This window comes from Sinocyclocheilus rhinocerous, unplaced genomic scaffold, assembly GCF_001515625.1.
Source record: "Sinocyclocheilus rhinocerous isolate Xijiao unplaced genomic scaffold, SAMN03320098_v1.1 scaffold1277, whole genome shotgun sequence".
In the NCBI taxonomy this organism is placed as follows: Eukaryota; Metazoa; Chordata; class Actinopteri; order Cypriniformes; family Cyprinidae; genus Sinocyclocheilus; species Sinocyclocheilus rhinocerous.
Window position 1 is genome coordinate 149,577 of NW_015631708.1, and position 15,236 is coordinate 164,812.

The 15,236-nt window shown below is 37.6% G+C and overlaps 2 protein-coding genes across 2 annotated transcripts in view; one reads left to right on the forward strand and one right to left on the reverse strand.

The window, feature by feature from the left end:
* LOC107741803 (60S ribosomal protein L36) overlaps positions 1–1,249 on the forward strand; it is a 5,593-nt gene extending 4,344 nt beyond the window's left edge. Inside the window, exon 4 of the mRNA XM_016554588.1 lies at positions 1,125–1,249. Coding sequence (XP_016410074.1) covers positions 1,125–1,214 — 90 coding nt within the window. The 3' untranslated portion in view covers positions 1,215–1,249. The remainder of the gene's footprint in view (positions 1–1,124) is intronic.
* Positions 1,250–2,689: 1,440 nt separating this feature from the next.
* LOC107741807 (lon protease homolog, mitochondrial-like) lies at positions 2,690–14,484 on the reverse strand (the record flags this gene model as incomplete). Its single annotated transcript, XM_016554591.1, has 17 exons — positions 2,690–3,139; positions 3,973–4,137; positions 4,583–4,803; positions 5,793–5,958; positions 7,085–7,225; positions 7,740–7,856; positions 7,932–8,054; positions 9,674–9,761; positions 9,842–10,020; positions 10,121–10,289; positions 10,867–10,928; positions 11,161–11,244; positions 11,316–11,445; positions 11,517–11,578; positions 13,402–13,654; positions 14,200–14,319; positions 14,396–14,484. Coding segments are annotated over 17 exons (2,319 nt in total), but the record flags the coding sequence as incomplete, so codon positions are not given.
* Between the last annotated feature and the right edge of the window lie 752 nt (positions 14,485–15,236).

The window sequence follows — 15,236 nt, forward strand, 5'->3', positions numbered from 1 at the left end:
TTTTTTTTTTTATTCAGTGGCGGAACGGGCTTCCATACAGATCAGTGCAGCCTTCGTTCCCCCCCAAAAAAACAAGAAATACAAAACCTGTGCTAATCGAAAGAAAAGTTGGCAAAAAATGCTGTAATATAGCATAAGAAATTTATTAGCAGGCCAGTAATTTTTATTTTTTTTTATCACAAGTGTAACAAAGTGGGGGTTTTATTCGCATCATATCACAAATTGTGCAGCATGACAGAAAATTTAGTTTTGTTCATGTTACATTATTTATATCCATATACATTGATATAATTTGAAAGAAAACATCTTTGAAACAACTATAAAAATGTAAACAATTTGTACAAAGTCTGAAAAAAGATGGTATTGGAGCAATGACCGATATGATTTTTGCAGTTTGTTGCAACTTTTCTTTCTTTTTTTTAAATGACTGAATTTTTCAGTCCAAATTTAGTTCTTTTCTGATACTACAGGACATTACTGACACCTGACCAGTGTTATTTTAGTATAATTGAGATACTAATATAGCTTTTATTAATGTTTTGAATTAGATGTTTTTTATATTAATTTTGATTAAATTTTGATTTTAAATAAGAATTTAATCAATCTTTTTACGATTTAGATTAATTTTGTTTTTGAATTGGATTAAGTTTCAGTATTTGTGTAATGCGTTCATATAGTTTCATTAATTTACTTGGTTTAATTATTTTAGTATATTAAATTAAATGAAAATGTTTTAGCTGATTTAATAACTTAATATATTTTTTCTATTTTGTTTCAGTTGTAAAAGTTTTTTTTTTTTTCATATAGTTTCATTAATTTACTTGGTTGAATTATTTTAGTATATTAAATTAAATAAATGTTTTAGCTGATTTAATAACTTTAATATATTTTTTCTATTTTGTTTCAGTTGTAAAAGTTTTTTTTTTTTTTTTTTTTCAATTAACTGTTTTAGATAACTGTAATAATACAGCATCTGACCTTATGTTTACGTGATGAAGCCACTCAATGATATTTTAACAGCACATAAAACTGCTGTTGTAGAGGCAGGTTTGATTTCTGCTGAACCTCATATTATCCTCATGATCTGATTGTGTTGTTGTGTGTGTGTGTGTGTGTGTGTGTAGGTGGGAACTCACATCCGCGCCAAGAGAAAGAGAGAAGAGCTCAGCAACATTCTGGCCGCGATGAGGAAAGCTGCTGCCAAGAAGGAGTAGCCTGTGTAATGACAAATAAATTTGTGTAAAAACAAGCTTTGGACTCTTGAGCCTCATTGAAACCTGAGTAGCTGATGTTTGCAGGAAGGCACTGGCGTGTGTTTAACCAGTTCACAGAGTAAATATGATCAGTGTCATCTGTCACGGAAATGAACCCAAGCGTCTGCTATTATGCACTGCAAATGCATGATGAAATTGCAACTAAGTAATGTTTGAAATGCTGGTTTTCAACATTATCACACATCAAATGTTCATCGTGCAAGAAAACACATTTGTGTGCGTGTATAAACCTTTTGTGTTTCAATCAAATGAGTCAGAAAGATGTTAATTGTTGTAGCGAATCAGCTCATGGGGAAATATGAATAATTAATCATAACTAGTTATAATTAATTATAAATATTTAGACATGTACAGAATAATGTAGAACACAATATATTAATGGGAATAATAAAAACATCAATAAGACACTTAGGCCTGGTTTCACAGACAAAGCTTAGACTAAGCCAGGATTAGGCCATAGTTCAATTAGGACATTTAAGTAATTTTTTATAAATGTTCCTTAGAAAAAACATTGCTGGTGTTCATCTTGAGAAAAAACAAATGCACTGATAAGTCCGTGCAAGTTTCTTTCAGTTGAAACTTATATTTTAGTCTGGGACTAGGCTTAAGCATTGTCTGTGAAACCTGGGGTAAAATGATTATAGATCGGTGGGAAAAACTATACAAGGTTATTTCCGCCATGGGATTTTACAAAAATGTAATTGCGACTTTTTTTTCTCAATTTCTGAGTTTATATTTCAAAATTCGGACTTTTTAATACGTCAAAACATGCAAACGCAAATTTGTGTATAAACTGGCAATTCTGAGAAGAAACGTCAGCATTGTGATATGTAAACTTGCATTCGCAAGAAAAAAAAATGTTGCAATGTTATTTGTTATAAATAAGCTTTCCATTGATGTATGGTTTGTTATGATAGGACAATATTTGGTCGAGATACAACTATTTGAAAATCTGGAATCTGAGGGTGCAAAAAAATCTAAATATTGAGAAAATCATCTTTAAAGTTATCCAAATGAAGTTCTTAGCAATGCATATTACTAATCAAATTAAGTTTTGATATATTTACGGTAGGAGATTTACAAAATATCTTCATGGAACATGATCTTTACTTAATATCCTAATGATTTTTGGCATAAAAGAAAAATGTATAATTTTGACCCATACAATGTATTGTTGGCTATTGCTACAAATATACCCCAGCGACTTAAGACTGCTTTTGTGCTCCAGGGTCACATAAATTTAGTAATGTTTATATACCTATTTTTTATCTAATGATTTTATTTTTTGATATGTAAATTAACGATCCTATTCAGATCACATATATTTCTGCTGAGTAAACATCCACTCAAGCCGTTTCATAATATATATATATATATTTATTGTAAATGATTTGAGAGAATACAATTAAGGCAGTTATTTACAAATATGACACTCGAGATTAAACTAAACATGATGTGAATATAAAACCTTCACTGGAGGCAGCGTAGCAGCAATCTCGGGATCCCAGAGTCTCGAAGGTTTCAGGAATGTTGACGACTTTCTGATCCACGTCCCACGAATCAAGAGGCAACGATGCGTGGCATTTTAGGTGCTACTTCTGTGGGATAAAAACTCACAAGAACAGAAGGGATTAACCTGGTTCTGTGTGCTCCTGATTTCCTGACGCGGAGGACTCAGAATCGCGGCGTACCGAAAGATAAAACAGCACTACGCATTATTGTCCAGAGAACACGATTTTGTAGATCTCGCTGTAGTTTTCCACGAAATGCACTTCCAGCCCTTCGGTGATGTACGCGGCCAGGTCCGAAAAGTCCTTTCTGTTTTCTGCAGGCAGGATGATGCAGGTCACACCAGCTCTCTTCGCCTGCCGGAGGAATTCAAACATGTTAGCATATATATATATATATATATATATGAAAAACATATATACATTTATATACACCTATTGTCATTCGCATACATTCTTAGACTATTAACCATACAAATATACATTTAATTCATTTACACTGCCAGTCAAGTTTTTGAACAGTAAGATTTTTAATGTTTTTTTAAGAAGTCTCTTCTGCTCACCAAGCCTGCATTTATTTGATCCAAAATACAGCAGAAGCAGTAAAATTCTGAAATGTTTTTATTATTTAAAGTAACTGCTTTCTATCTGAATATATAGTAAACTGTAATTTATTTCTGTGATCAAAGCTGTATTTTCAGCATCATTACTCCAGTCTTCAGTGTCACAGGATCCTTCAGAAATCATTCTAATATGCTGATTTGCTGCTCAATAAATTATTAATTATGCTGGAAACAGCAGAGTAGATTTTTTTCAGGTTTTCCTTCTTCTAGAAATAGAAAACTTTTGTAACATTATAAACGTCTTTATCATCACTTTTGATCAATTTGAAGCATCCTTTCTAAATAAAAGTATTAATTTCTATATTGTCTTTCCAAAAAAAAGAAAGAAAGTGAGCAGAAGAGAATTCTTTAAAAAAACATAAAAAATCTTACTGTTCAAAAACTTTTGACTGGTAGTGTACATTTAAAGAAAAACTCAATAGATAATAGTTGAAATGGGGCAAAGTTATATTAGCCAACATGTTTACCCCAATGAAACTATCGTATTTTAAAAGAACAAAATGCAGAAACCGGCAGCAACACATTTGTTTGGAAGTGAAAGTGTGGCTTCCCTCTCTGCTAGCTTACAGCGATGGTCTTTTCCTTGATTCCTCCAACAGGCAGGATCTTCCCGGTCAGGGACACTTCCCCCGTCATGGCCACGTTCTGGCGCGTTGGTGTGTTAGTGGCCAAGGACAGCAAAGCAGTCACAATAGTGCATCCGGCACTCGGCCCGTCTTTGGGAGTTGCACCCTAAACAGATTCCCAGCTTTAGTTATTACAAGAAACTAACTGAACCTTCTACCTCAGGGTTGTCATATTGCGCTCCTGGAGGGACACCTTCCTCCAACACACCTGAACAATGCAATCAAAGTCTTCGGGATTACTAGAAACTTCCAGGGATGTGTGTTGGAGCAGGTAGAAGCCAAACTCGGCCGAAGGGTGGCCCTCCAGGAGCAAAATTGGTAACTCTGGACAAGTGTAATCTTCACCTCAAGCATGGCTATTTAACACCTACTTGAACTCTCTATTCCAATCACCGTTGTCCAATCGTGCTCCTAGAGGCCCACCTTTCCTTAACACACCTAGGCACTTAAAGACTTCAGGATTGCTAGGCACATGTGTTTGAGCCAAACTCTGCAAGAAGATGGCCCTCCTGAAACAGAATTGGACAACTCTGGACAACTGCAATCGTCACCTCAGGCACATGGAGGTGTATGTGGGAGCCCACGAGGAAATCGTTGTCAGGTTGCTCCTTCATGAGGAATGAGCGCGCAAACGTGTACGCAATCTTGGCGCTTTCCTTCATCACGTCTCCCAGCTGCCCCGTGACCTCCAGTGATCCCTCTTTGGCTCCATCTTTCCCTTGCGGTTCTCTCGGTCGCCTCAGAGATGTCTCGATGAAGAGCGTCGAGCCACCTGTGGAGGAGAGTAGAGTTGTTCCTTTAAGGTTTTGTGGACTAAACATCTTTAGGAGTGTTTCCACCAAGTCTGGTGCGACTAAGCATTACGAAAGTTTGCTGGAAACTAGGGGCGTGCGATATATATCATCTGCGATAATATCGTAATTGTGGTTTTAGCACGTGCGATTTGACATTATCAAGTATATTGCAAAAACCAAACAAAACACACCTATGCATAAGTTACTTGATCTAGAAGGTTAGACTAGTGCGTATGCGCATTTAGAGTGCGTTCTTTCACTGCATGATTCAGTCTATTAAAACGTCTTTGAATAAAATAAACAAAAAGTTAATTTTAAGAGACTTACGTTTTAGACACCGTATTAACTGTTTTTGCTCTATTTCGCCAACAAAAATAACTCCAAACACAGCCACAGCACTGTTTTGCGTCTCTGAGCAACATGACGGTGTTTCGTTCCTGAATGAATCAACCGTTTAAATGATTTGGTTCAATCGCAATGACTCACTTATTAACAATGACTTGCTGCCACCTACTGGCAGTTTTAATTTCACATTAAAAGTATCTTTATGTTTAAAATGTTAAAACAATATTTATGTATTTGTAACTGAGCTGCAATAAAGTGTGTAAACACACAAACTGCATTTGAAGTGGCATTTATATGTTTCCTCTGCATTGCAAAGACGAATTTTCATTTGCTTAGTAACGATCCAAATGTCTTATTATTCTAACTGATTGATTAAATGTAAGAATTTGACTCAAATTTGACCACCACACAGAATATGAAAAATATCAAAAACTTTAAATCAGTAGTCGGTAGTCTTTAAGGTACCAGCACAATAACACACTCAGCAAAATATCGTCTAATTGTTGTTACTGATCAAATTCCCAAAAATATTGAGATATCATTTTTTTTGTCAATATCGCACACCCCTACTGGAAACTAGTGTACCAATTTTTGGCTTGAACGTTCTTGGTTGAACCCTTACCCATTGCTGTCCATGCCAGTCCCATGACAACTCCCGGCGGTGTGACGTCATACATTCGGTCCACAGTGAAGATGGGCTTCCCGACGTAATCCTGAAGGTTCTCCTGGGTGACGTTGACCTCTGTTTCCTCGCCGTTGACAATCCGGAACGCTACTTTCCGGAACACCTGCAAAGGCGCCCAACTTAGCTACACTTGCAGAACACTCATAAAGACAGTAGGTCCCTATGATTTCCGCGATGTGGAAAATGCGGACGGAATCGTGGAATCCGGACATAAAAACTAAAATTTACTGTATAATGCGGAATATCACGGAATTTGCCAAATTTGGATGAATAAATCAAAAGTAGGTCAGTACACTTAAATCAAAACGTGATATGGACTAGTATATGTGAATATTAAGCCACATTTAAATATGAATTCTGCGTGTGGGAATGAATAGCGCAGACGCGTGGTTTTGTTTACTACGCACGTAATGAAATGCGTGTGACGCTCGCTGTTTTCAGCCTCTGCCGCCTCAATATATGAGTACATGAACACATAAACAATCTCAAGAACTGCTCTGAGAGTCACTTCATGAGAATTTTAACGTTTATTTTGAGTAGAACTATCGTCATATCAAATACAAACAGAAACCTAAAGGTTTTCACAGCAATCCGTCAAAATAAATGTTTGGTTTAACTTGAAGAAAATGTGACAGAAATATATTACTTAATGTAGTGACAGTACTACTACTACTGATCTGAACGGAAACAGCGTAGCTGCGTGGCGCAGCTGACACAGAACAGCATACGTTTACGTCCAGCGGATATTCTCCAAAATGGCACCAGGGTGATGCAGAGGAGACGTGAGAGCTTGTTTCTGGACTTGGGAACATTTCAGTTGCGTTGCTGTCTATGGCAGGGTCAGACAGCTCTCAGATTCCATCAAAAATATCTTAATTTGTGTTCCGAAGATGAACGAAGGTCTTACGGGTTTGAAACGACATGAGGGTGAGTAATTAATGACAGAATTTTCATTTTTGGGTGAACTAACCCTTTAAAAATGTAAGTTTCGTTAAAAATGTAATAAATTGCTGTTAAATTGTGTACTTTTCATGATATCAATTAATTAGACATGCATTTTGATTAATACAATTTAATTTAACCATTACAACAGACAAATTTAAATGGAAAAAACAGAATCCAGAAAAAATGGAAATGGAAAAATGGAATTTTGAAAAAATAAAGCGGAATTTGGGAAAAATGAAAACGGATTTCATAGATCCCTAAGATGGGTAAGAAGTTAGTCAAACCTTCTCGACTTGCTTCTGAAGGTTCCTGACACCGCTCTCCCGGCAGTACTGTCTGATGAGGACGCTCAGAGCCTCGGGGGTGATTTTTGCCTTCTGTTCATCCAAACCACATAGAGTTCGCAACTGGGGTACCAAGTATCTCTATGGTGGTTATAAAGACCAGGAAAAGAACTGAGTAAAGTCTAACTGTTGTGCCACCATCAATGCATCAAATCAAACTGATTCTTCGGAAGTGACTTCCAGTTAGAGGGACAATCCCCCTGAAGCAACTTGGTGTTTAATGGTCATGGCTCATAGCTTTTTAACTATCGGTCTTGAACTAGCAACCTTCCGGTTGCCAGTTCTGAAGTTTATAGACTACGCCAGACCCAAAGTGTCAAGCTGACCCAAAAAGGACTAAGTCGAACTCTGATGCCAACTTCAATTCAAGCAGTGAAACAGTGAGACTTTGGAAGCGACTTACAGGGACAATTGCCCTTAATCGCAGCTTAAGGGAGTTAATTGACTAGCTCAAGATTCATGGCTCGCTAACTACCAGTCTTGAAACAGCAACATTCCGGTTAAAGTTTTACTGACTACAACATATCCAAACTGTAATGTTAACCCAAAAATGTGTTGTTGAGATTCATGAAAAGAGATCACCAAGTAAACGTACCTCCGCAATGGCCAGTTTCTCCTGAGCAACGTAACCTGATACGTTGATCATTTCCATTCGGTCTCTTAAGGGTTCGGGAATGGTGTCGAGAATATTGGCCGTACAAATGAAAAGCACCTGATGAAAACACCAATGAAGGCACAATGAAACCAGAGTCTCCTTCCACAGATGTGGATTTTCGCTAGTTTATACCTTAGACAGGTCCACGGGCACATCCAGGTAGTGGTCAAGAAAGTTAGCGTTCTGTTCTGGATCTAAAAGCTCAAGTAGTGCAGAAGATGGGTCACCCTGGTAACCTCGACCTATTTTGTCAACCTGCACAACAAAAAGATTAATAGAGTATCAGTCGTTCTGACATAAGTAAGAACCAAAGTTTTAATATTGGGTAGGGTTAAAGGGGTCATGAACATGAAACCAAAATTCCCTTGATCTTTTGATATATAAGAGGTCATTGTATTATAAAAACATCCTGTACGTTTCAGAACTCAAAACTTTCTCCTTAGTCTAAAAACAGCTTATATGGCAGTCTGCCAAAACGACAGCTTGTGGAATGTTCTACTCAATGATGTAATAGTGTGGATAAGCACTGCCTCCGCAGAAGATGATCAATGCCTGCTTCTACATCACTGCCTGTTTAGCCCTGCCCACTGATTCTACATCACTGCCTGTTTAGCCCCGCCCATCGATTCTACATCGTTGCCTGTTTAGCCCTGACCACCGATTCTACATCACTGTCTGTTTAGCCCCGCCCACCGATTCTACATCACTGTCTGTTTAGCCCCGCTTAACGATTCTACATCGTTGCCTGTTTAGCCCCGCCCACCGATTCTACATCACTGTCTGTTTAGCCCCGCCCACTGATTCTACATTGTTGCCTGTTTAGCCCCACCCAATGTTTTTACATCCCTGTCTGTTTAGCCCCACCCACAGATTCTACATCTTTGCCTGTTTAGCCCCACCCAATGATTTTACATCACTGTCTGTTTAGCCCCGCCCACCGATTCTACATCGTTGCCTGTTTAGCCCCGCCCACCGATTCTACATCACTGTCTGTTTAGCCCCGCCCACCGATTCTACATCGTTGCCTGTTTAGCCCCGCCCACCGATTCTACATCACTGTCTGTTTAGCCCCGCCCACCGATTCTACATCGTTGCCTGTTTAGCCCCAATGATTTTACATCAGTCTGTTTAGCCCCGCCCATTGGTTCACTCATGTAGTGTAAATAACGAGAGGTGAACGCAGGTCTACGCAGAAATCTAACGATAAAGATGGTCCGAATACAACAAGATGCTGCGCAGTGCCAAGCTGTGGAAAAACAGTGTTTGCGTTGCCTTCCTTCTGATCCCAACATTAGGAAAGAGTGGATGAACTTTATTTATAATGAAGATCCAGATCGCGTCAGTAAGAACTTGGTCCTTTGTTCACTTCATTTTACAGCGGATTCATTTACAAACAAGGCACAATTCGACAAGGGATTTTCAAAAAGATTGAAACTAAAAGACGATGCTGTGCGACTATATTGGATCCGAAAGTAATGTCGCAACACAAGTGTGAGTAGCTGTTTTCATTACATGATCACTATTGCTTTGTTTGTTATTACAGATCGTTTGATATGTGCTGAGTATTTATGTGTTTTTAAACTAAATCACAGCAGCGTCCATCTATGAAGGATGTAGGCTGTCAAACATACACAACTATTAGCCAATCATAGCAGTGGGCGTTTACTTTCGAGGCTACGATCTGCCACGCCTATTCAAACAGAGCGTTCTGATGAGGGGGGTTAAAAACAGGACAGAAAATAGCTTATTACTTCTAAATTATGATGTTTTTTGATGTAAAAATCTTGATAACATAAGTGGACCTCAAAGAACAGTACAAAATAAAAAACAAAGGCAGTTCATGACCCCTTTAAGATTAGATTTGCATGTCATACCTCGTCAATAAGGACCAATGGGTTTTCAGTCTTGGTTTTCTTTAGACATTGGATGATTTTTCCTGGCATTGCACCAACATATGTTCTCCTGCAATGTACAAACAAAAAAATGTACACTGAATGTCTGAAAATAAGTATTGACTCTACATAATGGTCATTTGCACATACCTGTGGCCTTTAATTTCCGCCACATCCGTCATGCCTCCCATGCTAAAACGGAAGTATTCGCGATTAAGTGCTCTGGCGATTGAGCGGGCGATACTGGTCTTTCCAACTCCAGGAGGCCCATAGAAACACAAGATCTTTCCCTGTGTGCTGCCTCTCAGCTGGCTTACGGCTATGAACTCCTGCATGAATGAACAATGACTGGGGTTAAAAGGATTTAGGAAGCAAATTTTTCCCATTCTCAAGGGGATAAAGGTTGAGGTACTCATGCTTGCGTTTTACCAGAATGCGTTTCTTTACGTCCTCCATTCCATAGTGGTCCTCTTCCAAAACCTCTTTGGCCTGACTCAACTCTAAGTTTTCCTTGCTGTTGGTGCCCCAAGGCATGGAGGTCAGCCAGTCTAAGTAGTTACGGGTAACGCTGGGGATTTTAAGAGGGAAAAAAGGAAGTCTGAATTAATAAAATAACACCTTGAGGAGATCAAGCTTCTTTGTGGAACATGGTTTGTTGCTGGTCTAAGGTAGTCAATCAGGTTAAAACCTGGTCAACAAGCTTGTAGTCCAACTAATCGGCCATATAGTGCAGCTTATAATCAGGTAGAATCCATGTACAACCATCTTAAGCTGGTTTTAGCTGGGTTTTGTCAACCTTGTTGCTAGTCTAAGGTGGTCTACCAAGTTTAAACCAAATCTAGCAACTCGTAGTCCAACTGATCAATCATCTAGAGTAGCTTGGATCAGCTAATGTGGTCTACTAGGTCCACCAGCTGGTAGTCCAATGGCTGAACCTTCTAGAGCAGTTTGGAACAGCTAAAAAACAGCTATAATCCATGTACAACAATCTTAAGTTGGTTTTTGCAGGGTTTTATTAACTTTGTTGCGGGTCTAAGGTGGTCTACCAGGCTAAAACCAGGTCAGCCAGCTTGTAGTCCAATTGATGAACCATTTAGTGCAGTTTGAAGTAGCTAAAAACCAGCTAGAATCCATGTACAACCATCTTAAGCTGGTTTTAGCTGGGTTTTGTCAACCTTGTTGATGGTCTAAGGTGGTCTACCAGGCTAAAACCAGGTCCAGCTTGTAGTCCAACCTTCTAAAGCAGCCAATAACCAGATAAAGTCCATGTACAACCATCTTAAGCTGGTTTTAGCTGGGTTTTCAGCACGGGCGACATTAGGGGGGGGGGTTAGGGGTTAATTTAGACAAATTGTTAGTCATGGAATCCCTGATGTCGGCCCCGCTGCACTTGGAGCGGTGTAAAATGAAAGGAAAGCCAAACAAATGAGCAACAGCATGTTAAAAAGCATCCTCGTTTGTTCCCTCACCTCCCTGCCGAGTCGCTGCTGTAGTTTACTCAGCTCGTATTCTTTCTTCAGCAGAGAAAGGGCTTTGTAGAGTCGTTTGGGAATCTGTAAAGACGGCTTTCATGTTAGATACTCATTAGCGTTCTGAGAAACTGTTTTAGGGGTCATAAACGTACGTTTGTTTCCTCCAGGACGTCCTGTAGCTCGTGCGATTCGGCCCCAGTCAGTGCCGCCCCCATGTCGCTCAGGTAGATGGGATTATCCACCACTCTCTGACCCGCCTGCATCATCTGGAGCACCGACTCTCTAGCAAACAAACGTGTTCATGAATAGAGGCTTAGAATGCCGTTTTGAACACCCTCTTTTATCTATCTTACCTGTACAGTGGATTCAGAGCGATAATGTCACGGATAGTCTTGACGATTTCAGCAGTCAGGGCCTGGTTTGAAACAACAGAGTGTATGAATTAATCTTGAAGAGGTGAAAATCATTTCCAACATCCTGGTAAATGCTTACTGAAACATAGTACCTTGAACAGGGATATTATCATGAACTAAACACATAAAATAAACGCTGACTAAAATAAAATAAAATATACTTAAACTTCAGCTGGTTCCTAAAGTCAAAATGGGGGGAAATGACAAAAAAAAAAAACTATATTGACATTTTAAAATAAAAATGCTGACTGAAATTTGTTGACGCAAATGTTGATATGAAATATTAAACACTAAACTTGTAAAAGGCAACAGTTCTCATTTTTGCTTAGTTTAAAGGGGTCATATGATGCTATTTTAAAGATCATTATTTTGTGTATTTGGTGTAACAGAATATGTTGACATGCTTTAATGTTCAAAAAACATTTTTCAAATACTGTACATTATTGTAGGTCCTCTATGCCCCGCCTCTCTCAAACGCTTCGTTTTCTACAAAGCCCCCTCCTTTGACAAGCGCAGTCCGCTCTGATTGGCCAGCTGACCCAGTGCATTCTGATTGGCCGAACACCACAAGCACTCGTCGGAAATGTAACGGCCCTTACCATAATCGCGAGCGTCAGCTTTCAAAATAAATGTAAAGACAGTAAATAATGTAATTAGTTTTACCATCAGTTCAAGCCCGAAAGGACAACAGAGTCGCGTGACAGACACAGTGAGGAAGCTGGTTTGTGTTTGCAGTACACAAGCCACGGTTAAGACAGCTGAAATCTGTCTTTCGCACTGACATGGCTGCATCAACACTACTGCTGTTCCTGAAACCACGCCTTCTTTCTTTGCGTGCACATTTGGGCGGCATTATGCAAATATTTCCACATAGTGAGGTAGATATGTGGGGGCGTGTTAGAACGAGCCGTTTTAGGTAAGCGTGGCTGACTCTTAACTTTTATAAAGAATATCTCTTTGGATTTGAGACTTTAGTCTTTGCAACTTTACAGATCTTCTTTATGCACCAAGAGCTTGTAACACTCCAAAGAGAAAGGAACAATTGAAATCGCATCATATGACCCCTTTAATTAATAAAATAACCAAAATGGAAATAAACACCATACAGACATTTTATAAAATAAAAAAAATGTTGACTGAAATAAAATGAAATATATATAACATATATATATATATATATATATATGTTTATTAATTATATATGGTTTATAAACATTATTTTAAACATTATGCACTTTTTTTAAATTATTTTATTACGCTTTGAAGAAACGTGCATAATATTTTGCTCGATGCACCCTCTTATGGCGTCAGGAGAGAAGCCAAAAGCTTTTTTCCCCCCCTAACTGAAATTATGCCTTTTAAATTCGAATATAATTCGAATTTTGATAATATTTAAGTAGAAAATTCAAATTTAGTTTTTCAGTCATTTTGACAGCCCTAATATATATAAAAGTTACCTTAAACTTCAGCTACTTGCTAAAGTTTGAAGTGCTAAAATAACTAGAACTGAAATAAAAAATATATTTTTAAAGTTATATTTTGAAATAAAATAAACATGGACTGAAATAAAATAAAAATATATAAAAAACTTGAACTTAAGGTAGCTGCTAAAGACAGCACGTGTTATTTTCATTTACAGTTGAAGTACTAAATAACTAACACCAAACCGAAATAAAACTATAGACATATTTAAAAACCTATTAATAACAATAATTATAAAAACACACTACAAAACCATTAAAACTTTAAAAAACAGAAACTATAAAAAATAAAATCTAATTCAAAATACTAATAAAAACTATAATGACACTAAACGGACACTGACCTTGACCTCTTCTGTGACCTGGAACTCCTCGTGGACCACGTTGTCCACCTCCACCAAGAGGACGCCGGACAGAGGAAGCGCCTCCACCACAAACTGGGCCTCCTGCACCTTCTCCTCCATCGGCTCCGGCGGCGACGCAGAGTCCTTGCGTGATCGCTTCTGCTTCCGCCGCTCAGCTTTCGGCTGCTCGCCCTCCTCCTGCAGCGACACCGGCTCCTCCGGCTCCACGTCCAGCTGCTTATTAATGCGGATTCTGGGAAACCATGGACAAAAAGGTCAGAAAACGTCCCTGAAACATGCATTCATCTCAATCAGTCCACAAAGAAGCAAAAGATGTTGCACATTTTTGTTGCAAAACAAATACATAAAAAAAAAAAAAAACTAATTTCCCTCTAGAGGTTTACGTTGGAACATGGAATTTAAATAAACTTAAATTTAAATAAAATTTTAAATTTACATTTAAATTTAAATAAACTGAAAAATATAATTTAATAAATAAACAAACGTTTAATTTACATTCATATTTAATAGTGCTGTCAAACGATTAATCGCATCCAAAATAAACGTTTTTGTTTACATAATGTGTGTGAACTCTGTAAATTTATATATATATATACACACATATAATTACATACACATGCATGTATATTTAAAAAAAAATGACATGTATGTATTATTATTTATTCAAAGGTCACAGCTTCCTCATACTGCACTGAAATAATTTACCTAATTATTTTGAGTAATAAAAACGAGCTGGCAATCCTTTCTGTAAAGGTCATGTGACGGTCGGATCATCACCTTCTGTGTCCCATCACAATCATGCGCAGTCTGTCTCCGAGGTCCTGCATCTCGTGGATCTGCACAAACGTCCCGGTGTGATAAACCGCATCCAGACTGTCCACCACATCCGACTCGTTACTGACCGACACACACACCACAATCAACACAATACAGTCTGATCATCCTGACGTTTAAGCATTGCATGATCACTTACTTGTCATCTTTCTTCAAGAAAACACCAGCATACGGCTGAGCGAGACGCACTTTCTGCCTCAACAGGTCCATGAGCTGCTTGTTTTTGACCTAAAGATGCCAAAATATTAGCTTGTGTGGATTTATTCAACATTAAACATTTAAAAAGTTTAAAAATATAAAGCTATCTTTAAACGAATCAATAAAACCTAAAATAATCGGTAATATTTAGATCATTTTATGTCAGTATCTATTCTGTTATAAAGAAAAATCGTATAAAGAGACCAAAGCTTGATCCAGCTCAGGACTGTTTTGATTATAGTTCATACAAAAAGAAAACATCTTGTAGCTTGATTTCGTTTCTTATCCATATGACTTACAAAAGATGTTAGGCAGAATTATGTGTCTTTTTCATATAGCTAATTAAATGGTGTTTGAGAGCGTTTCTCCGTCTGTCATCTGGTTTTGTGTGCCAAATATATTTATTTGTATGTAATAATTATAATTTCATAATACGATTTTCAAAAGCTGAAGTTATTGCCTTTATTTATTTGTTAGAATATGTATAACTCAATATTTGAACTAATTGCAAAAGCTGAATTATCAATCGAAGTCTACCGATTAATCGGCGAAATAGTCGACGATTAATCGTTCTAATGATCGATTAATCTGTCGATTGCAGCCCTAATACTCAACGAATATAAAAACTTTAAAAAATATTTTATTTTATATTTTGTCTAAAGGTTCAATAAACTGTTACATTTCCAAAAATAAATAAATAATTTAAAATATATATATATATAATGTAAATTTTGTAAATAATTTTTCTGACTATTATTTTATATGTCAGGCTTTCCAGGGTT